This window comes from Aulonocara stuartgranti (genome assembly GCF_965226115.1).
Source record: "Aulonocara stuartgranti genome assembly, chromosome: 23".
Classification (NCBI taxonomy): Eukaryota; Metazoa; Chordata; class Actinopteri; order Cichliformes; family Cichlidae; genus Aulonocara; species Aulonocara stuartgranti.
Genome location: NC_138958.1, coordinates 39687421 through 39711918, shown reverse-complemented (window position 1 = coordinate 39711918; position 24498 = coordinate 39687421). Strand labels below are relative to the sequence as shown.

At 42.9% G+C, this 24498-nt stretch overlaps 1 protein-coding gene across 3 annotated transcripts in view; it reads right to left on the bottom strand.

Moving 5' to 3' along the window:
• Window positions 1–3852, bottom strand: part of pard3ba (par-3 family cell polarity regulator beta a) — a 195437-nt gene extending 191585 nt beyond the window's left edge. For 2 of the 3 annotated variants that reach the window (XM_082524118.1, XM_082524119.1), the window contains exon 1: window positions 3338–3852. In XM_082524118.1, coding sequence (XP_082380244.1) covers window positions 3338–3454 — 117 coding nt within the window. In that variant the 5' untranslated portion in view covers window positions 3455–3852. Of the gene's footprint in view, window positions 1–2494; window positions 2683–3337 lie in introns of those variants that run through there. The other variant, XM_082524120.1, reaches the window with a different exon arrangement.
• Window positions 3853–24498: the final 20646 nt, after the last annotated feature.

Here is a 24498-nt window from a genome sequence, read left to right as displayed (position 1 = left end):
TGACAGTCTGCGTGTACTTAAATCCAATGTCACAAATGACCTGAGCTGCTCGCAACTTTTAAAAAGAAATGCATTTTACACAGGGCAGAGCCTTGACGCACACACCAACCCGCACCGGACAAGTCCTCTCCCACCTGCTTACTTACACAAGGAGGACAGAGCGCTTTCAGCTTGCTTAGAGAGCTGTCAGCACATACGAGGTATACGGGCTGTAATCAGAACTGAAGCTGCACAGACAGGGCTTGAGACAGAGCGAGACAGCTACAGTACCTGGCTCTTTCCCCTGAGAATTTGCAAGACGTGGAGTCTTCACACAGGTCCCCCAGGCTAAAGCACATACACTACTCAGCCCTGCAACTATGGGGGTTTTACATCATCACAGTTTACAGGAATTGACTTTAATAAATGATCGCAGGATTTCCCACAGATTCAGATTCTATTAGAGGATGTCAGGCCTGTAAATTGGGTATGTGGACACATAGGTGTGGCACATGCTGCGATAGGAGACACACATACAATCTGAACAACTAAATCACGCCATTTATACGTTTCCTTTCTGCAAATTATTTTATCTGCCAAATACTTTGTGACAAATAACTCGTGATTACAACCAGTTGCTTCTCACGTGAGTCTCCAACTTCACCATCTTGACCGTAGCCCTTAGTCTGCACTGAATCAACTTCTCCAGCTCGCAATGGATCAGGGGGAAGATATACCGTCGCCAGCCGGAACTCAAAAGGGGAAAGTTGGAGGAAAATCCCACAGTGGAATAAGATCTTATCTGGGGAAGGAGCTGTATGATAATGAGGACTGCCCAGACAGTGACCGGCCCAGCGAGCCACTTTTTGAATTTGTACTGCCAATCATGCAAAAATATGTTACTTGAGATGTCCTAATGGAAAAATTGTTGTGTGCAGATGCACGCCATCTAACCATCTAATCAAATTTTAGCAATCTTTACATAACACCCCCCCAGAAATCATGTGTTTTAGTCACACCATAGCTGAGATTAAAGTCAGAAAACTACTGTGTCCTTTACTTTTAATGTTTCATCAGTATACTGGTGCTTTGCACGCTCCAATTTTAGAGATCACACTGCATAATGAGCAGAAATCTTCTCTATACAGACACATTTTGTCAGGAGACATAGCCGTTTTCGCCACGATAACAGATAAAAGCAGCTGGAAACTGCTAATTGGTGAGGTCTACATGCCATTATGGCAATGCACAGAGGGCCTGTGCAGACTCCACAGTTTACCCTGCACATGGTCATAAACAAACACACACACACGCACACACAAACAGTGATTAAACTCAGGTTTTTGACACTGTCCCTGCTGTCAGCGGCCACGGACAAGTGGAGAAATGTGCGGTTAAGTGGAGAAATGTGCGGTTAAGTGGAGAAATGTGCGGATAATGTGGGTGCTAAGTGGATTCTCCTGGCAGGAGCAACCGCCTCATCTGGTCAGATCTGCTCAGCCCTCTCTGGCAGCTCCAGAGCTGGACTGTCCTCGCAATGAGCTGCCTCTATTAAGAGGAAGGCCACAGACCGCTAAGTCAGCGTCTCGTAGCGGCTCCTAATTAACATGCTTTGTGAAAAGCAATCAAGGCCCAGGCGTGTTTTTAATAGCAGGCTCACATTTTAACCCGGTGCAGCTTGTGCACCCGCGGCGCGCCGCTGGGAGAATCGGCCATGACTGCTGGGCAGAGCGGGCACGGCTGTGGCTGTCAGTGAAGCAGACAGCTCAGGGGACACTGAGTGAGATGAGCTCCCCCGCCTGTTCGTGTGGCTGTGGAAATGTTTGTGTGCGCCTCTTCACTAAGAGGAAGCAATCCATCGAGCCATCCAAGACACCTAATCTGTCCTTCCATCCCTGCCACCACGGCTCCTCGAATCCCCACATGGCAGCCTCTTGCCTCGCCTTGTGGAGGGGAGAGGGAGGGAGGGTGCCTGGGCAGAAGGCTGAAGGAGGGGGAACCGATAAGAACAGGGCCCGTCACCAATCCTAATCCCCAATCACTCACAGGACAAAGCCTCCTGTCCACCACGCACCTCCCCAACTGCAGCCACATTGAGGACATAAAGCAGTAAACTTCCACCTGCCCACTGAGATACCAGAGCTTAAACAGGGCGCTATTGTACAGGTAGACAGCCACGGCTGCAGCCGGCACCACTCACACCCATCCTTGCTGAGATGAAACACACATAAGGTGCGCTATCACACAAGGACAGCACACTCGCACGCTGCTGATTAATAAAAAGGTCAGTTCGGCAGAATGATTAATGCTCAAGTGATTGCAGCAGGGAGCAGAACGCTGCTGTGTGTACGTGAACACTGGAAAGAAAAACTCCAGTCACAAGAAAACAATACTCCTCGCATTCTTACCCATTAGCTACCTAGTGATGGGGCCAGTAGAGCATTATATGTATTATATAAAAATGCATAAACTTTAACAGAGCAGCATTAAATTGGTTGGACTATTTTTGACCCACCTGAACTGGCAGATCGCTGGATAGTTTCAGAAGATGCCTAGCACAGTGGACTCCCTGAACCCTATGACAGCAATAATCTGAGTGGCCCTGCAGGACGCTTAACTAGGCCAGGCCTTTTTACTAAAGTTGATCATGCTGAAATGGAAGAAGACAACCCCACCTTTCCACAAACTCCTGGGTGGAGGACATACTTTAAATTGAAACAACTGAGACAGAGAACTGAGGGCTGGCAGCAGCTTGAGAACCCCTGTTTGATAGTGATGAGGGAAATTTTATTTTTTATATATTCCTCCGCTAAGGAGGCACGTAATCAGTGTTGTTAGCCAATGAGAATACAAAACACAAACCTCATGAAACGGAAGACCTGAGTGGTGAAGACTGGAAAAAAATGGGACAAAAGCCATTATATTATACTTTCCTTGAAACTGCTTTAATGGAGGATGCACTCTTATGATTATATTTATTTATTAATTATAGGGGAGCAGGTTGTTCTTTTCTCTCTGATGGTGTGCAGCAAGTTTTTAACTTTCAACAACACTTTGACTTGCTTGGCATAAATAAGTGCCATAAAGTGAATTCGGCTCAATTTTAGCTGCAAAATTAATTGTCTGTAAGCAATAAATAGCTTTTTTCTCCGTCTTATTTAAGCTAGCTGCTAACGTTAGCTCCGATAGTGAAGACGTCATAACCTGTAAATTAGCCGTGTCACGTGATCCACACCCCAGCCCAAGTTATGAGCGCTACCCCTCACAAAATGCGAAGAATGACTGGAATGAAACGTTGTGTCATGTTGGTTCTGTATTCATGGAGAATAGCGTGAAGTAGCGCAAAGACGGCGCTTACCTGCTCCAAAATCCTGCGGTACCTCCGCGTAGCTTGTTCGATTAAATCCCGGACTGTCCACCCAGCTTTGCAGGGAACCACCACAGAGGTGTCCCCGAAAGTTACCGTAACTTTCATTATAGCAACAAGTTCAGAAAAAAAATTTGTTTAAAATAGTTAAGGAAGTAATCCAAGTTTCGGTGATCTCTCGACCCGGAGCTTCTCCCGGTGTTGGTGACGGACAAAGTGGCACCTGTCTGTCGAAACTGCCGCAACAGGTGTCTCAGGTCTGGATGAAATCACCTTAAAGTCACTAATCAGAGGTTACCGAAATACAGCGACGTATAAAACTCCAGAAGACATCTTATTTTGTGGGAAAAGTGGAAGAAAAAGCGGTTATCACAGTCGCCGAGAGTGACTTTCTGTCATGTTGCGCTGTCCGCCGATACACCCAAACAAAACAAACCGAGACAGGAACCCGGAAGAAATCACGGTGACTCTGGCACTCCAGGGAATTACATTCCCACTGACATACACCACCCACACTTTATGGGTTATTTCTACAGGCTTCATTAATGCGCATGACAATAGTTAAACAGGTTATGTTTCATATAACGCTAATACAGGCACAAAAAGAAGTACCTGTATGTAAATGTGTATTATTCAAATTTCATGGGCTGTTGCATAAAGATTATGAATAGAGTCAAAAACAAAAGCATCAGGGTGGAGTCAACTGTAACATTGATGTAAATGTAAATTTACATCAATTTTTATATATTATTACCTGATTAAAACCTCAGCTGGGCTGTAAAAGGAAGCAGAAAAAGAAGCACAAAGAAAATGTGGCAGCACAGACTCTGTGAAGTAACAGAGACATTTTTTTTACCCAGACATCTTAAAAGCAGCAACTAAACAACAAATATACCTCGAAGAAAGTAGAAACTCTGATAGAACTCGGGTGGAAAGATCCAGTCGTGAATGATCACAGCAGATTTGTACCTTTGTTTTTTTCAGTATTGTTTCACTGCACTTACTTTCATTTACAATTACATTTCCAAATGATCATTTTTCCTTATTATTAATATAATCATTATTAAGATTATTGTAAGCGGTGGTGTTGTACTGGCCTTCATTGTATTAGGAAGTGTTCCTAATATTATGCCCACCCCATTAACATTTATTTCCTACCTGTCAGATTTTCTGGCACGTAGAAACTATGACATAAACTCTCTACGTGTGTTTGCTGAGAACTATATTAGCTCCTTCCCTACTCTAGCCCCCATACACCACCTCACCTCCACTCACACACTTTTTCCCTAACCGTTATTGTCTGTCATTTTATGTCATTAGGTGTGCTGTGAAATTGCCTTTATGGATATTAATGGCCACTGACACACTCATGTGCCTTATTCCCCCCGCATTGTTTGGTTCTGCTCTGGGGAATTTTCTCCACATCAAGTCTGAAAGCCACGGCAGCAGATGAATTCATAATTGGGACAAGCAATTATTTCCACTGCCAGTGTAATTCATCCGAAATGTACGGAACGGAACAGCCTCTTTTTGCTTCTTGTTTCATCTCAGTCCATGGTAAACAAGGTGAATTTGGAGGGGGAGTCCAGAGAATGAGAGTCCAAAGGATAGAAGGCAGACTGAAAAAAACAGGAAGAAAGAGAGAATCTCCAATTAGCAAATCCCACAATAGCTGCACATGTCCGTAATCCCTGGGCTCTGATTTTCGAGGCTGAGCATAATTTCACGCCTGGTTTAACACTCTGTTTTCACAGGTACTGAGAGTATATGATGCTGGTTATGTTCCCCCAGCTGCTGACTCACCAGTCAGAGAAACTTGAAAACACATGTTCCACTGCTAACTGCAGTCAACCTCATCCAGGCCAGGGGTGTTTCCATACAGCAATGATAAAAACTGAGAGCGGAGAGAGATTAAACTGTATGGTGTAAGTGCTTTAGCTGTCTTTAAATCCTCATTTCAGTCTGGCCCACTATCATAAAAAGAGGGTTGTTAATTCTAAACATCCGATCTAATAAACAACACCAGACGGGATTCAGTAGCAGATTAAACCGTCTGACATTGGCAGGGAAGATTTTGAAGTCTTTAATAGGCGCAAACGACATACATAACTCTGCTGCTCAACCCACAAATGCATTTTCCTTAGAAATATGTCACCATTTAAGGCATTCCAACGGTATAAGGTTTATTGCCAAGAAGCATTGTCACATTGTTACAACAAAGAAATAATCAGCCAAACACTAATTTTTTCTACTTTTTTTGTTTTGTTCATATTCTCGATCTATTTTCTGAAAGCTGGACTTCTATTGGGACGACATCAGCAAGGTCGACAGATATGACAACACATATAACATTGACCAAATTAGAAACAGCATAAAAACAAGCACATGGAGCAATGTGAGTGGGTTGCAAAGTGGCTTGCAGGTGAACCGCAACTGTAGGTAGACTTAGAGTTGGATGTCTTGAGAACTTTTACGTGGTCTTGGTCTTGTCTTGGTCTCGACGGGCTTTTGACTTGGTCTCGCTGTCTCGGTCTTGCTGTCTCAGATCGACATAGTGGTCGGGAGACTTGGAGTCAACAGTATCCATGACACACAACGTAACATTTGATAATGTGTCATGCGCAAAAGCATCAGCTCTAAGAGCCGTACTTAGAGAGTGCTTTGTGGTGAATCAGAAGAGTCGACTCCCATTGAGCGAGAGCCGGCTCATCACTTAATTTCCTTTCGTTGCTCAGCTCTCACACAGTGGCTCAGCTATGCTCCAATCCCTCCATATCATGGCCAATCACATGCGAGGATATAGGATAATGTCATTATGTGAAAAACAGAGAGGGTGAGAGACGCGACAGTCAAGTGGAGCGTGAGTCTGTCCTCTCAGTAAGTGAGACAGTAGACAGCGGTGAGGAGGGCTGTGCGAGTGCATCGCAAAAACACATAAATATGCCTGACACCCGTAAACGAAGCAGCATCTGGCTGCAGTTTAAAGACTTTTTGTGTCGGTCTCGTCTCGACTTTGTCTTGGTCTTGTCTTGGTCTCGATACCCTCTGGTCTTGGTCTTGTCTTGGTCTCGATACCCTCTGGTCTTGGTATTGTCTTGGTTTTGGTTTAGGCGGTCTTGACTTCAAGTCTAGGTAGACTTAAAGCAGCCTAGATGATGTGTGATACATAATATGTGTGAGCTGGATGTTTAGCAGTGCATAACCTGATCCAAAGCTGATATGGGCTGGCATTTAGATGTTATCCCAGGATTGTGGCTAAGCTTGACTTTGTGGCCTGTTTCAACTCACACGGCTCTCAGTTTGTTCAAGGAAGACACATAACTTCACGGTGACACAATGACTTTCCTATAGTCAGACTGTCAGTTAATATCAGGCCACTGCTGCGTACAACGGAGAATTTGTAGCTGGCAATGAGAGACTGTGCTATGAAATCTACTAAGAAGGCACAATCATATATTGTTTAATTAGTGCGCTTTATTGCGCTTCCCCTAATCGAAGACGACATAGACACTCTTGTAGCTCCATATGCCAGTCAACTGAACTTGAACTGAACTTGAACATGACCATAATATAGTTCTTCTTCCCTAAAATGTTCCAAAAACAGTGGATGACCGTGACACTGCAATGAAAATTAAAAAACCCCACCATAACCCACTTATTATAAACAGACGGCGTAGAAAAGCTTCCCTCTTTGTTCAACTTGTTCCTGTTTTCTGCACACTTCCTCTATATTTATAAAGAAGAAGAAGATGGTGTACACGCTACAGAGGCCTCAAATACCTTCTCACACTCTAACATGTGAAAAAACCGGATGACAAGATGCCATTGTCAGAAATGCAGTGTCGTAATAAAACAAGCCGACGGTGAGAACCTGCAAAAAAATTTGATCTATTCCCACGTGAGGACGATAGGAGCTGCAGCGTGACCTGAGACGAAGACGAGTTTGACAGCAATGTCACGCTGGAGTGTTTGCACAGCATCAGCGCTGTCACTTCTCTGCTCTGTGATGTCACTTCCTCTATAAATAGAGTAGTAGCTTCTGAGCACGCCCTCACCTGTAGCGTTTTTGAGCGAGATGCCAAAAGCAGGCAGTAATTTAAAAGAGCTGAAAGTCTGTTACAAGCTCATATCGAGCATCTCTGAATGTTCTATCAAACCTTTTTCTTTTTCTTTTTTTTTGTCTTTTCAATCTTTTCCTCATCTGGAAGTAAGGCTTGCTTAGCCAGAGTGCTGGTCATCAATAAAAGCCAAGTGATGGTTTTTGTTGTTTTGCTCGTTTCTCTGAGTGCAATTTACAGGGTTGGGTTGTTCGGGTCGATACACGTGTTGATTTGCTTTCAGTCTTCAAGCAGTGCCCCTTTTCTAAAGAGCAAAATTGACATGTTCTCAGCGGCGGTGCCACCACCCCTGTGTTTTAGCTCAGTGTGAGACTGGAGCCGGTCAATAGTTGAGACTTGCTTCACTTCCTGCTGCGCTGCTTACAATTACAGGCCCTGAATCATTGGCGAGGATTACTCATAAAAACCTGCTCTGGCTCTCTGATTGTGTGCGTATGTGTGCCGTAGCTGCACAAGTCGGGCATGAGAGATAGTGTTCGCAATCACAAAATATGACTTGCATTCAGCATGAGGATTTCATTTCAGACCGCAGGTATAATATTCATGATGCAAAATTGCATTTCTTTTGTGTGCCGCTGCTGAAAGGCTACAGCCCAATAGCTAAAGGTGCACGCCTGTGAATTACAAGTGTTACAGGATTGTTGTCTAGAGTAATCACAGTTATTCAAAGCAAAAAGCAAAAAGATATCACCATTCACCGTGATCTGTGGACACACAGAGATGTATATTGTACTTTGGTGCTTATATGCTTACAATTTGGGAGGATCTTTGTGGCGCACTGCTGGCGGCCGACTTCCCGCCCGGTACAGTGTGTAGTGTACGGTGTGTACTGAAGGTGATGAGACGTTTGCAGAATTTTAAATCCGAGAGGAAGTTGGAGGCTTTGATATTCTTCAGTCCTGAAGCGGCGTAGTTAATATATAACATACCATACTTCCAGCTCGGGTATTCACGGCGTTGAAGTACAAATGAGGGGAAATTGAAGAAAAAAGTATTTGTTCTTTCTGTCATAGCCTCGCACGTCTCATCACCATCAGGGGAATTTTCCCAAAGCGAGCCGGATGTGATCTCTTTAACCTCTTTCATAAGTGACCCAGACAACATGATTTCAGGCGAATTATCATTTGAGCTGAGCGTCTGGGGCCATGTGTCACCCACCATGTTAAACACAGGGTATAAACATGAAGAAACGTCCAAGTCTTTATCTTTTGATTTATATTAATATTTCACAGCAAAAGAAAAGGATAGAAACGCACATTAAAAAGAGACAGAAGCCTAAATGGTCCCGAGACACGCCTCCTAGCAATCCAAACACTGCATGAGTAGTTTCACGCTGATATCACACTCAGAGACATATGGTTAGTTTACAATAATAATACAAGTATCAATGAACATATTGCAGGAGAAATGTATTTGATATTAACTGCTGATGAAAAAATATTAATACCTGTTAAAAACAGAGATAGATAATGACATTTTGCATTGTTGTCGATCTCATCCCACACCTGCAAATCCCTCCAAAAATTGTACATTTATTTAAAAAAATATTTTTTACCCGTGTGTGTGGGAAAGCATATTATAATTAAATAATCTCACACAGTCTGTCATTTATGAAACGAATAAAACTTTATGCATACTGCAAACACTGGGGAAAAAAGTCAGTAACAAAGAAAGTCCAAAAAGTTCAGGAATTTCTTAATATTAACTTTTAAAGATGTTTATCTGTATTTTTTTTTTAACCACGCATCAAATTTTATTGTTTACTATTAAAACTTTTTTTTAAAAAAAAATCAGTTTTCTTTGTGTTTATTTACAGTAATCACTGAGAAAAGTATTACGTTCAGTAAGCTTCAGGAAAAAAGCTCCAGTTAAAAAGCATCTAAATAAAAAACCTTCCATTTGTTTTCAGTTTCCTGTATTAGCTGCACTATGCTAATCGACATTCAAGCTCATCCTGTCAGACTTCTTGTAAGCAGGACTGCTGGATTTCTTAGAAAACCTTTCCTCAAAGTTTTCTGCTCTATAAATACTCCCCAGAGATGAACTCGCACATTTGTGGAGTACAGTTGGACACAATCACATCCAAATGAAATGATATGAATGGTCATTGTAGCTCAAGCTTTGTTTTCCTTCAATGGAACCAAACCAGGAAGTCCTAGCCTGAGCTGACTTCCCAAAATGTGGTTGAGTGTACGTTGCACTTGTGGCTGACACCAGGCACGTGTGATCTGAGTGTAAAACACATCTGAAGAAGTGCACTCCGGGGAGGCTGTTGCCAGTGACTGACTCACTGTAAGGTGTTATGCAAGCAGTCAAGCAAGGTTTTTGTTAATCATTAACTTTTGAAGCATCTCCATTGGCAAGAAGCCAGGAGTTATTCCATCATAAAACACACACTCACAAAAACTCCATAGAGCAGGTGTATAAGGAAGAAACAAGGCTGCAGGTGATCACAGCCGGAGGTAGGATGTGGATTTGTCGATTATACCGACGCATCTGCGCGTATTTTCACACAATTTCTGAAGAGGAAACATATTTTCTCACTTTTCTCTGCAAGGAAGCCACACAGGAGTAGTCATTCCATCTTTGACTGTTGCACACACCTAATTAGGCTAATTAGAATTTTCTCAGCTGAAGCCTGGAGTTTAACAAGACACGACTCTCGCCCTTTGCACCGTGCTCATTGATGGGTGAGAATGGGACTTTATATTCACCAGGCAGGTAGCACATCACACACTCTCTCTCACTCTCTCTCGCAAACACACATCCCTTAATGGATCGAATTAGTGCTTTGGCACATAAACCCTGTTTTTCACCCATTCTTTCACCCGCTTTCTTGTTCTCTCGCCGTTTTCTTCTCATTTCCTTCCTCGTTCCTTCTGTCAGAGACAGTCGCCGGGTAATTAAAATCTACACTGAGACAAAAGTAGCTTTAATATAAGTTCATTATACCATGCCAGTCTCTGGATTCGCGGGAGATCTTTTTAGAAATTTGCTGCCTCGAAACCATGGCAACTGCCACATAACCTCATTTTCCGCCTAATCACAGCGAGAGACTGCTGAGCATTGATTTGGGCAATTATGGGGGCACACGTTGGCAACAAAAGCAAACAAGGCAAAAGCAGTGCTAGGGAAAGGTGAGGTTGGAGGTTGGGTGATGTGGCTGGGGGTGGAGGCTGGTGACTTAAGTGCTTAAAGGGGGGGGGGGGGGGTGCACGATGGGGCCACATATTTAAATAGTTTAATGGCTCTGAAAGGGCACATTTTTTTTCCGTCTGCAGTTTAGAAAGGTTCTGGTGATGTCATCCTTACACCTCATGCACGATGGTTTTTCTCCTGTGCTCGATCGGCCTGGTGATTTGACCCTAACCCTCACAGCAAGCACCTGCACACATGGGTTATTTCCACGTTCACCTGTATCAAGTTTATGTGTTTGTGATATTAAAGTTTTTAAAATGTCATAAAATCAGTTTCTGCTTTATTTCCTAGAGTTGTTATGAATCCACCACTGATTAAACGTGGCAAAAGTATAGCTTTGCTGGGTCTACTGTTCACTGATGTGAACCAAAGCTCGGCCCAAAGAGTAGCATTGCTTGTTTCTCACGACTGCCATTAAATGTAACTATACATAATGTAAAACATGCATCCACTGAAAGACGAGAAAAAATGCAGTTGGCTTGACTGCAGTATGTGGTCTAGTTAAGTTGCATAGCCTTTGGATAAGCACATTTCCATAAATCTATATGCATAAATGATCTATGCAAAGCTAATTTATGTACATGCATTATATAAATAATTTCTACCCTTAGAGCAATACTTCCTGCACTGTATTCAAACTGCAAATTGCTACATGTACAACACAACACATGGTTTGAATAAAGCTGGTTTAGAGGAGCATTTTTTGGGCATTTTCTTTATGCCTTCATTGAGATTGATGGGCTGAGCAGAAAATATGAGAAATAGGAGGGGACTGGCATCAAAGATCCAATCAAAAATGAAACCCAGTGCTCTTTACCCAAAATAGTGTCACCACAAAGTTAATTAAACAGATGGTTAAAAAGTTTTAAGAAGTTGAAGAAACTGAAATATAGTTTTGGGATATTTTCTAAAAACTCATCTTTTTAAAATTGCTTTTAATGAACTATTTCAAAGTGCTGATGTCTAATGTTTTTTGTTTTCTTTTGCACAGCACTTTATTGATATAGCCATTTCAACATATTGATCACAAAGTTTTACTTACTAGCTACTCCTGGCCTGTCTAATTCAAATGTATGTAATACATGTTGTTAGTTTATAGTGTATAATCTCAGAGTGTTGTTAGATGATGAATGCTTTCATTTTCTACCTTAAAGTTTATTCCATTTCTTATAGCAATGGAGCAATATATGGACATTACCTGCACCTACACTGTACCTGTGAAATGGAAACATGAATGATTGGACTGTGTGATTGCACTTAATAAATGGAATTTTTGAAGAATTAATCAAAAACCTTAAGTATTTGTCCTTTTAGATTTTTTAAGAGGCTACGAGGTAATGAACACTTAAAATAACCTTTAATCAAAAATAGCTGAATTTTGATTTATTTATCTATTTCGTCATTTGGTTTATTAATTAATTTCCTTTTTGGGTTGCATTTACTTTTGTGGGTTTATGCTGCACCTTTTTTAATGTATTTTTGCTTAAGAGTAGCTGAATTACTTCAAGTCCCCGAAATTGAATTCAGTTTGGTTGATTTGTAATTAGAGAAGCCTTCATATTGCGAGAGGCAAAGAAAATGTCTATTTTTCTGATTTTCCAAACTCTCCTTTGTTTCCCATCAAGCTTCAGTCACTGCATGCAAACAAGCCGGATCCTATTACAGGCTGGAAGGGTCATCTAATTGGCTGTGGCCCCTGAGGTCAAAGGCCAGAAAGGCAGAAAGTTGAGAGAGGCTTTACTGTAATAACACCACCTCATTATGGGGTTTCATTACTTTTCCAGCAGGTCAGATGTTTGTTTTGACTGACATGACTTCAAAGGGACGTGACTGGGTTTTGTTGCCGTTATATGATCCTGGTCAATTTGTGGGAATTCTGCACGAGGGTGATTATGACTGGGCTCATATAGAGAAGAACACAGTGAGGTTAGGTCAGAGGAGCAGAGCGACAGAGAGAGAGAAAAAGAAACATGGAACCGCTGTCTCGTGTTTGTGCACGTGGAGTTCTTTCTTGCGGGCATAAAGGTTTGCGAAGTGGCCGTCAACCCAGCTCTCCTGCGTGTGATGGGAGAACTAATGACAAAACATCCAGCAAACACTCTCAATTAAGTTATGCAAATGCTCTAATTGCAAATGCATGACAGTCCGGCCTCACCACTTAACCCTCAGCAACCTGTTTAAAGGCTCCCTATCTTACAGTTTAGCTTGCAAGATGGATTTGTCTCTGGGATTCAATAGAGGAGGAATAGAGGGTGGGTTAGAAGAGAGGAGAGAAAGCGAGTGTGTGTGTGCGTGTTTGTGTGGGTGTGTGCGGTGGGCCAAAGGGGGAAAAAAGAGGGAGATCAAAATTGCCCCCCTGCCAATCAAAAAACCTAATTATCATTCTCAATCAGCACGGGAAAGACACAAAGAGTCCCTCTCATACAATGGATCACTGGTCTAGACCAGAACAATTACTGCATAATTAGTTCATCAGACAATCCCAGATTGATCCAACTTTGATTTGCATGCAGAATTGGGTCGGAGAAAACCCTGAGTTTTAGTATCAACAAGATGTTCCTATTATGCTGGCTGAGAGTCAGGCTGGCAACTGAGAAATGGGTGTACAGAAGGAGCCGGGGAGACGAGCAGTTCAACAAGGCAAAAATGACGCAGTGAGAAAAAGGTCTTGGCCGAAAACTCGAGTTCAATCACCCTGTTACACAGGTTATTGGAACTTTAGCACAGGCTGGTTCCTCAGAAGAGGACGGAGGATCAGGGAGTGCCGAAATTACTTTTGTATCCCTTCAGCTAGCACAGTACAGAGTGATGAAGCTCTTTTAACCTAAATGGCCCCAATTTGAATCTTCCTCCGTAAGTGAAGATTTTGGTGATGAGGGTGTCTCTTCTGTCATTACAGAGCAGACTCTCCGCGGCGCATGATTGCGCGTCTGGAGGTTGTTATTCACTTGACCAGCCTGGACCTGATTCTGCGGGGAGGAGGCGCTCGGTGTGGTTGAAAGGAGCCCTGATCAATGACAAGGAGGAGGTGGAAAGAGGAGAAAGTGGTCTGAACTTGTCACAGGGAAAGCGCCACGCTGGGTTTCTTTCAAAATCGAGCCTCGATCACTTTCTGGGAGAGAAAAGGCACCCTGCTTTCTGCAGACTGTGAATAGACTGTGATTGCCTGTGATACAAAGGGATGGGGGTACAGGTAATGACTGTGTGGTTTGACAGACACCACCCAGCAGCAGCTACATAGCTAGCTGCTCCACCATTTGATTTGAGAGAACCGTTTCTATGGAGACAGCACTATTTGATTGGCGCCATGCTTTTGGGGGCGAGGTGACTTACATACAGCATTTTAGGCAAATTATTATTTAACCCAAAAAGAGGCCTGCACACAATACACACAAGAAATTTCAATTTACAGGTGTATTTCTGTAAAAGTCAGCTATGTCATAGACATCATGCAGAAGCTGTGCTTGAGGTAAGAAACAGTCATAGAAATATGGAAATCTCTGGGATCATGTCATGTGCAGGCAAAGTGGAGGCTCCTTACATTCTTTGTTATGTTTAGAAGGATTTTGCTAAATTTGAAAATATGTACATATCCTGTCAACGCAGGAGCAGATGCAGGGCAGCTGTGGCTCAGGGGGTAGAACATAGTCCTTTACTGCTGCTAACTCAAAGATCGGTGGATCGATCCTCAAGTTATTGAACCCTGAGTTTCCCCCGATGCATCCATCAGACTGTGTATGTGATTGGGTGAATGACACTTTGAGTGCTAAAACAGGGTTGAGGTCAAGTTCTTTCACACCAAAATTGCTCATCCATGTCTTTGTGTACCTTGTTTTGTGTCATGTTGGAACACGAAGGGGCCATCCCCAAACTGTTGCCACAAAAGTTGGAAGTATGAAATTGCTACAAAATATCTTGGTATGCAGAAATCATTAAGAGTACCTTTCTCTGGGACTAAGGATCTGAGCTCAATGTCTGAAAATGCCTGAGTCCAGTGGTGACATGCTTTAAACCAGCGGTCCACAACCTTTTTTGCGCCACGGACCGGTTTATGCCCGACAATATTTTCACGGACCGGCCTTTAAGGTGTCGCAGAAAAATACAACAAAATAAAACTAGTACCGGTACTGAAAAATAGAAGAGTTATTCATAACACACGTGAAAAGACCCAGGAAAACCGAGTTAACGATAAAAACACTAACAAAATAACGCTGAAAACCGATAAAAACCCTGAAAACCATACATTTCACACCTGAGCCTCAACTCTCGCGGCCCGGTACCAAACGGTCCGAGGCCCGGGGGTTGGGGACCGCTGCTTTAAACCACTGCATTTAACCCTTTGCATTGCACTTGCATTGCTTCCTTTCATGAAGCTCTCTATACACTGTGCATTAGATAATCTGAAAGCTACATAAAGTTTGGAGGTCTGTAAGAGTCTGGAGAAAGTTGACCACATCTGTACACATCTGCTTTCCAACTTGTGGCTGTTGTGCTGTTGCTCCTGCTCTTCTTCCACTTTGTAATTATACAACTAATAAATGACTGTGGAATATTTAATATAAAGGAAATTTAACAACTTAACATGTTGCGCAGGTAGCATCCTATCAAGGATTCATGCTGGAATTCACTGAGCTCCCAAGAGCGACCCATTCACTGCTTGTAGAAGCAGTGAATGGGTTGTGGAATAAGTTGTGGAATGATCTACCCTTGTATGTTAGGCAGGCCTCTTCTCTCTCTGAATTTAAAAGTCTTCTTAAAACATATTTATTCGCTGAAGCCTTTGGCATTGATTAGAGGGGTTGACTCAATTTGTTTTGACATGTTTCAATTTATTTTAGTTTAGTTATTTATTTTTGTCACGGACGAGAATGCGGTGGACTCAAGAGCAGACTCAATTTGCTTAGAACTGTGTATAATTTATTGAAAAGAACAAAACGTGAACGGAACTGGGTTTAACAAAAACCATACGCAGAAAACTAAAGGAAATCCGTGGGCGGAGAAACCGGCGTAGAGCACGGGGAGACTTCTAACGGGAACTTCTGTAAACACAGGGGAGAAATGTTACTGAATGGGAAACAAACGAGTAAGGGACAAAGGTACGGAGTGCCAGTGAATAGTCTTGGGCTTACTTGGCGACCCTAGTCATTTAACGGGGAAAAGGCTGCCAGGGGTGTATTCCAAAGAGGGTCAAGAGTGGAGAGTCCGGTCCAGATTTCGAAGAGATGGAGAATACAGACTGAAGGGCAGGCTGAGGAGAAGTGGAGTATATAATCCTCGGGTTCCGAGCAGATGGGAGGACAGGATGGAGACCAAAAACAGCACTACTGGTGAGTGCGATGGGTGGAGAATCTGAAGAATACAGGAAACAAAAACATATTAACCCAAGGTCCAGATATACAGAGTCAGAGCTCAGAGGAGGCCGAGTTTACCACAGATGGTAGCAGGACGAACTGGCGAGGAGTGGCAGGCCGTGCTGGCTTAAAAACCCTCTAGGTGGAGCCCCGGAGATTGACAACAGGTGATGAGCTGGCCAACTCCACTCCCAGGGACAAATGACAGGAACCTGGACCACGCCCAACCAGACACTCCCACAACATATGACAATTTTATCTTATCTCATTTTAATTTTCTTTACTTATGCTTTTAGCATGTACAGCACTTTGTGAACTCTGGTTTTATGTTAAAGTGCTTTATAAATAAAGGTGGTATGGTATGGTATGGTCTGTGTTTGATTTTATACACCTGTGGCCATGGAAGTGATTGGGACACCTGAATTCATTGATTTGGATGAGTGAGTGAATACTTTTGGCAATATAGTAAAGGCTCTCATATTTAAAGCTGCAACTGTGTTTCATTCCTGGTAGAAAATAAAATTGCAGTAGAAAAATAAATTAATAAATTGTGAGAAATCCAAATAATTTAAAAAGACTGAGGATGTCATCCACTCAAACCCCCGATTTGAGATCTAAAAGAAACTGATACATGGGTTTTCCAAAGCTATCCGACTATTTAACAAGCAGTCTGGACAAAGCTTAAAGCCGGTTTCAAGTATCCCTGAAGTCCCGAGTGCAGCCCCGCCTCGTGTAAAGCCAAGGCCGCGTCTTTCCTTGCGACTATCAATTTTTCTCTAATCTCAAGCCCATGTATCCCCATTAATTCAATCATATTCTGTCTTGTATCTGCTTTTTTCATCTCTGTAAATCCCAACTACACTTTCCCAAGGAAGACTATAAATATGGATGGAGCAGAGCAGTCAGGAAATAAACTTTTGGCCCTTTCTCTCGTCTTCCAGGTCGATCGCTGGGTTAAGTCCAGGCTTACAGCTGCTTCATCTAGACTACTCCAAGGTTGGGGATGAAAGGAAAAGCTATTTCTGCCCGGCTCTCCTTTGTAATTAGAGCGGAATCCATAGAGTGTAGTTTCTCAACCAAGTCTACAATTCTGCTGAGCCATAATTTACTTAATTACTCAGAGACGCCTCTTTGATTCAGTCAATATCAAAAAGAGCTTTTCTGGAAGAGAGGTAGGGAATGATAGTAATTTTGAAGCTGTTTGGTTTCCATTCGCTGCTGTCACTGCCCCCCCTCTCCCCTCCCCTCCGTGAGCAATAAACTCATTATGGATGAGAGGTTGTCAGATATGTCTGTTGTGCCTTTTTCACCAACTGAAAGAGTAATTTAAAAGTAAGGACTTCGCTAAAAGTATAGTTTAAATCCCTTAATAGCAGAAATAGCTAATATTGATCCCATCTTGCTGCCTGTCCAACATCTCTCAGCCATTGTGTAGACCTAAGATGGATGCAATTTCACTTTAAATCCATTTGGTTTTAAAAGCTACACTGGAAATGAAATTCAGACTAAAGCGACACAGATTTACGCACTCTTACACCTGGAATATGGTAATGCTTTTACAGAAAAAGTACATCAGGTTCCTGATTTCTAAAGAAAACAAGCTCAAGATGGAAGTTAATTTGATGCAACCTTGCAGTGAAAAAATTATATGTAAAGCATCGCTGCGCTTAAGTGAACTTCAGGGACTTGATAGGATCCTTGAGGCGACAAAAAGCAGGGTGCCACTTACCTGGTGAAAAGTATTATTTTTACCTCTAACCAGAGGAGGAAAACTCCAGGCCTAACTTAAAAGCCCCTCTCTGCAGGACTGAGATTAGAGGACATTCTTCTCTGTTTCCACTCGCGTGAACGAACGCGTCAATGGCCACCACAGCCCTGATGTAATGTGCAGTCTGCAGTGTCTTTGAAGTGGCTTGATAAGCCGGCCTTGGACACAGACAAGTTCAAAAAGACCCATTGAGGGATTTTCAAAACAGAGGAAGAATCCAGCCTATTTTCCCCACCGTGTCAGTGAACGCTCTGAGATCAGGTGGGGTGGGTGGGGAATCCTCGAAGGTTTGTGGGAAAGTGGCTCAGAAGTGTCAGTCTCTTCTTTCTAGGAGGGCATGCCAGAAAGATCAGCGTAGGAGTTTTTTTTCAAAATTTGGATCGTTGTGTTTCCTTGATTGAGGAAAACTGAATGTTTACAGCTTTGATTTAGCTTAGTGACATTTGCTAAAAAGAAAAAAAAAGAAACAATGAACAGCGGCGGGTGATAAAAATCATATTAGTCTAGCAGGTACACATCATTACTGAACTCATGAATATCATACAATATTTTGTGCTAATGTACCTTGTTAATTTGGTACTATTTTATTTAATATTTTTATCTGCTGAACATTTAAGCACCAATATGGAAAAAACCATGAACTGTGTATGAAAGATGGATCTGCCATTAATAATTTGGGGGGGGGGCTTGTTTTGTTTTTTTGCTGAGGCCACGCCCATGTTATGCATGATCTGTGTGATGTTCCTAAATCATACTAAAAATGTTAGTTCAGGACAAAGTATTTTATCTAAGCATACAATTATCATTAGTTAATTAACAGAGAAAACACTTGAAATATTTAACATTTTTTCCAGAAGGTAAACAACATATAAACCCTTTAGCTTAGCACCTATCCCAAGCTTAGCTGGTAGTCCATGGGTGTTAGTTGTTCTTTGCTGACAACCTTAAACCACTGGGAATTGCTGGCAAACACCAGGAACAGTCTTCAAAATGCTCCCTGAACATTTTCTGGCAGACATGGGAAATATTTGTGGGTACAGTGCTAGGTTATCAGCTAATGCTAGTAGGAGAAATTAGCTAAAATAGACACCAAAACCTGCTAATTACTATAGGTAACAGACAAATAAAATACTAACATTTCACACACTGAAACTTCTTGGACAGACTATTGGTATAATAAACTGCACAGAAAATCATACTACTTGTAAGATGATTGCATTAAAATTGGTCAAAAAGGAACCAACACTTCAAACACAGTCAAGCGGTCTGCACATTCAAAGCAGCCACACCGCTAAGAATGTATAACGTCAGTCCTTGACGCTATTTAAATCCATGATATAAAAAGAATAAATCACCAAAAGGGACCTTGGGTTTTTGGCTACAAAGTTGTGCATTTTAACATGAGAGTCTATAGGGACTCACCCTCTTTTGAAACAGCCTCAAGTGGCCAGTCGAGGAACTGCAGTTTATGGCACTTTCATGGTAGCTTAATTTTTCAGCCCAAGACGCTGCAGCTTGGCTAAAACAAAGACATTTTATTTCAGGCAGTGCTTATTTCTTCCCATATCATGCCCCTCTGCTTGCTGCAAGCCAAATCATGCCTCTGTCATCATTTATCTCCCTCAGTAACAGCAGAAAGTGCTGACAGTCGAAGAACCAGTGGAACCAAAGCAGTTCTCCCACAGGTCTGAGGCTGCCAAGACCGAAAAGGACAAATATGACTCTGACCGTGACCTCCGGGAGCCAAGAAGTCACCATGCTGAGCTGTGCTTCCAGCGGCAAACAGGCTTGCCAGGGTCTGGATATGCTTAACGGGTTTTTGATTTTGGATTAAAAATACTCCTTTCAAAGTTCGAAAAAACAGATTGTGTATGTACTGAATATCACAAGAAAGTTAGTGAAACATCAAAACCCTGGAGACCAATGCACACATGCCCGCCAAAAGAGAAAACAAGACTTGCCTTGGGGATCACTGAACCCACATTTCAAAGTAATTCAGCCTGATGTGTTTGGTATCTTTGGAAACTTCAGAATCTTGACCAGAATTCAAAATGAAGGTCAGCAAGTTTAAACAAAGCTTGGCTGTGCACCATATGTTTGATCAGGACACCCACTGGTGAAACTGTGTGGGCTGAAGAGGTTAAGCCACAGCCAGGCTGGCAGATTTTCTCTGCTGGAAACAAAAACATTACAATGACCACATAAGTTATTTTTGGGAAAGGTTTAAGCACATGAATAATGCGTGAGACCGGGCTAAGGCGCTGCTTCAAACCGAAGGCAGGACGGTGATTGTATCTGCGATGAAGAATGGGCTGCTGCTAAACTGTTCAGGTACTGTCTCACTCACAGGAGCATGGACTATTACTCAAAGACGCAACCTTCCAATAAAACAGAGATACAGCACTTTCTACAGAACAAGAGGAGCTGATACTTATCATTCTTTAACTGTATATAAATATGACCACCCTTGATACTCAAGCATGCCTAAAGTCAGATCCACCAAAGGACAATAAGTACTCAATATATATTCTGACATTGCAACACGTTCTCACTCCCAGCATAACATTTTACGCTAGGTGAATTGTCAGTATGTTATGCTTCCGGGCATCCAATACATCCCTATATTATGAGATCAGAAAAATTCCGTTTGGAATGAATCTACACATGTACGTTTATTTTACTTATATCGCTTTGGAAAACAACAACGTCATTAAAGTGGTGGTTAAGGTTAGGCCCTAACCCTAACCTTATCCCTAACCGTTAGGGATAAGGTTATGGTTAGGGCTGGAATACATGGCTGGAACGTCTATCACCGCAGGACAGTCGTTCTACGCGGAAGGTCACCTTTCGTGTTCCCGTGGAACGCCTTGGGATGCGGCAAACCGTCGGTATATTACGTCTCGGGAGTGAGAACGGTCTAGACAGTATTTGATACAGCTGTTCGACTGTTTGTTAACACGTTCAAACTCTGCATCAGAATAGAGAAAAAAGATCATTTAAGCAACTTTGAACGTGTTATTGTTGCTGCTGCCTGGTGGACTGGTCTGAGTAGCCTCTGAAACTGCAGATCTGCTGGGATCAAAAACCATTTGTGGGGGGTTCGCTGCTAAGATTAGCACTAGCTAACTTGGAAACCATTTGTTACAATCAACGTATGCAGAAGACCGTCTCTGAATGTGAAATAAAGCAGAAGAGCAACACCAGCAGAAGACCACACCAGGAACCCCTAATACTAGTTAAAAAATGGAAACAGATGGTACATTTCACACAGACAGAAGACTGTAAAAATGTTGCCAGGTCTGATGAGTCTCAATTTGAACCGAAACATTCAGAGTTGCAGGGTCAGAATTTGGTGTAAACAAATATAAGCATGGATCCATCCTCCCATGTACCATCAAAGTGCTTACAGCATTAAAAAAAGATTACCTGTTAAAAAAAATTAACAAGATCACTTTCCAAGTTCTCCATGCTAGACAATAATCACTTCATTATAGTAACTATGACAATGAATGGTCATCACTTATGTTAACTCCTGATGATATTTTCCTAGATCTGATGATGCTAATGTGAGTTTGGAAGGCATGGGCAAATTCTGTCACCAACTCAATGATCTTTCATACTTTTAAGAGTGTTTTTTAAATACATTTGTTGGTCAGTTATGTTTATTAGTGCAGTTATGTGCAGGGTGCACCAGATGATGTGCATTTTCACAACCTGGTGTTGTCATTTAGTAGAGACAGGCCGAGTTGAATTATCAACTTAGCCTGAATGATGTAAAAATGGATTTTGTGTCATATTGTAGCAAGTTATCAAAAAATACTGCAAGAGTCTATATCTGACACCTCAGCACTGAGAGCAGTGCACTGCAGAAGTGAAATGCTTACAACAAAGAAGAAGTCGGGCCGTAGGGAGAAGTGGTGAGTGACATTAGGTTCCTCTTGCTGCTTTCACTAGCTGCACCGCTGTGGTCATCAGGTTGCAAATCCGAGTTGCCCTGAGCTAGCTGCCCTTAAGCAAAAATCTGCTCCAGGTGAGGTCTCATCCCTCAGTGCAGCTTGACTGGCTACCAAACCACACACTGACTACCTGCACCACTGGAGCTTGTACTTGTGCTTTTATGCATTTGATACGGCATATATTTCCTCCTCTCCACAGCATCCCCACGCCTCTCTTCACTGGCCTGTCAAATTGCCCGTTGGAGAAAAAGATGGTGGAGCCTGAGATTTATTTATTTTTTCCACAGACAAAAAAGAACCCACAGGTTGTCTGTCCATGTCTAAGTGACAGGTGTCCAAGGCTGAGTGTGCGCGCGAGCAAGAGTGAGCATGTGTGTCTGGTTGGACGACAGATCCTGCTAATCCTGTCCGTCCCAGAGGACAGGCAGTGTGACTGGGTAATTGGCCACTGACTGAGCAAGATCACTCTGGAGGCACTGCTTATTGAACCACTGTCAGAGAGAGGAGAAAGGGAGAGAGGGGAGACGGAGGCATAACAAGACTGGAGAGGAAGACGGGGAGAGAAAAAGTGAGGACAAAATCAAAAAGAAAGAGAAAGGGGTAGAGAGTGCAAAGACGATGGCTGCAGAGATAAATAAATAAATAAGGAAAACAGGAGCGAACGAGCAAGAGGGAGGGCAATAAAGAGATGGAAAGAGCACAGGTGGGTGGAAGCGACTGCGGAGAAAAAAAAAAAAGAAAAGAAGTGAGAGTGAAGAGTGGAGAATTTCAGAGTTGACCCCGAAGCCACCGTTTCCTCTTCTGTCAGCTGAAATATGACACTTTCATGATTACACTAGACCCCCACCCTTTCCTTCTTTTTTTTTTTTAAGGGGGCGGCTTAATCTTAAAAGGATGAGCGGGCAAGGGGATGCAGGGGCTGGGGGGGAGTAAGAGAGAAAGTGGTTGTTGGGGAGGGAGGGGAGGGGGCATGGTAATGGAAGTCTAGGTTAATACTTGCCTCCTCCAGCTGGCCACCTAACACTGCCTTGTAAACGCAGAAGCAATGGATAAATAAAGAATGAAATAAAAAAAAGTATATCCCTCCAGCAAATTGGCTGTCATTGGATTATCCCCTATAAAGCGGGATTTGTGCGTGCGTGTGCGTAGGTAAACTTTGGGGTAGGTGTGTGACCACCATCTCGCATCACATAGATGTTGTGTGTGTGTGTGTGTGTGTTGAGAGATTGTGGCAAATATCAGGCCCAGGCGAAGAGGGTATAAGGAGAGAAAGGATTGGATGAGCAATCATTGCTTCATCAGCTCCATTAAACACACCAGTGGGCTGTAAATTGGGCTGTCATAGCTACACTCGTCCAACACACGCACATAAAAACACACACACACACACCACAAGGTTAAGAGATACTATTTTGATATACATTTGGTACCTTTCTAGTTCTGTGCTGGAGCTCCTTTTATCTTCAACACCGCCTTGATTCTTCATCACATAGTTTCAACAAGGTGCTGGAAACATCCCTCACAGATTTTGGGTCATACTGACATGACAGCATCACACAGCACATCCACGATGTGAATCTCCTGTTCCACCACATCCCAAAGCTGCTCAATCTGGTTGTTAAGTCTGATGTCACTAGCCGTGTCTGGGCCTAAACTCCACTGCAGGTCCATATATCAAACGATCACTATGGCATTACTGAGAGTTGAAAAACTGTCTAAAGTCTTTCATCTTTAATAAAACAATCAGCGTTCTGCTCTACCAGGTGTAACAAGTGAGTTTAACATCCAGGCATCCATGAAAACGGACATTTATGACATTTAACGGAGTTAGAAGTTAGCAGGGAGTTAGCTCGCTAGCTTCCATCTAAATACAATATACACTGAACAAAAATATAAACGCAACACCTTTGTTACTGCTCCCATTCCCCATGGGATGGACGTAGAGACCTAAAATTCATTCCAGATACACAATATAACCATCCCTCCCAAACAGTGGTCACAAATCAGTCCAAATGTGTGGTAGTGGGCACATCTGCTATATTGAGATAATCCATCCCACCTCACAGGTGTGCCACATCAGGATGCTGATCTGACATCATGAGTAGTGCACAGGTGTACCTCAGACTGCCCACAACAAAAGGCCACCCTGGAATGTGCAGTTTTTTGCGCTATTGGGGGTCAGTATCTGGTGTGACCACCATTTGCCTCATGCAGTGCAACACATCGTCGCATGGAGTCTATCAGATTGTCAGATTGTGGCCTGTGGAATGTTGGTCCACTCCACTTCAATGGCTGTGCGAGGTTGTTGGATATTCGTGGGAACTGGTACACGCTGTCGTATACGCCGGTCAAGCACATCCCGAACATGCTCAATGGGTGACATGTCCGGTGAGTATGCTGGCCATGCAAGAACTGGGACATTCTCAGCTGCCATCTGCCCTGAACAATGTGAACCATGATTCATCCGTGAAGCGCACACCTCTCCAACGTGCCAGACGCCATCGAATGTGAGCATTTGCCCACACAAGTCTGTTACGGCGACGAGCTGGAGTCAGGTCAAGACCCCGATGAGGACAACGGGCATGCAGTTGAGCGTCCCTGAGACGGTTTCTGACAGGTTGTGCAGAAATTGTTTGGTTGTGCAAACCAATTGTTCCAGCAGCTGTCTGGGTGGCTGGTCTCAGACGATCTTGGAGGTGAACCTGCTGGATGTGGAGGTCCTGGGCTGGTGTGGTTACACGAGGTCTGCGGTTGTGAGGCC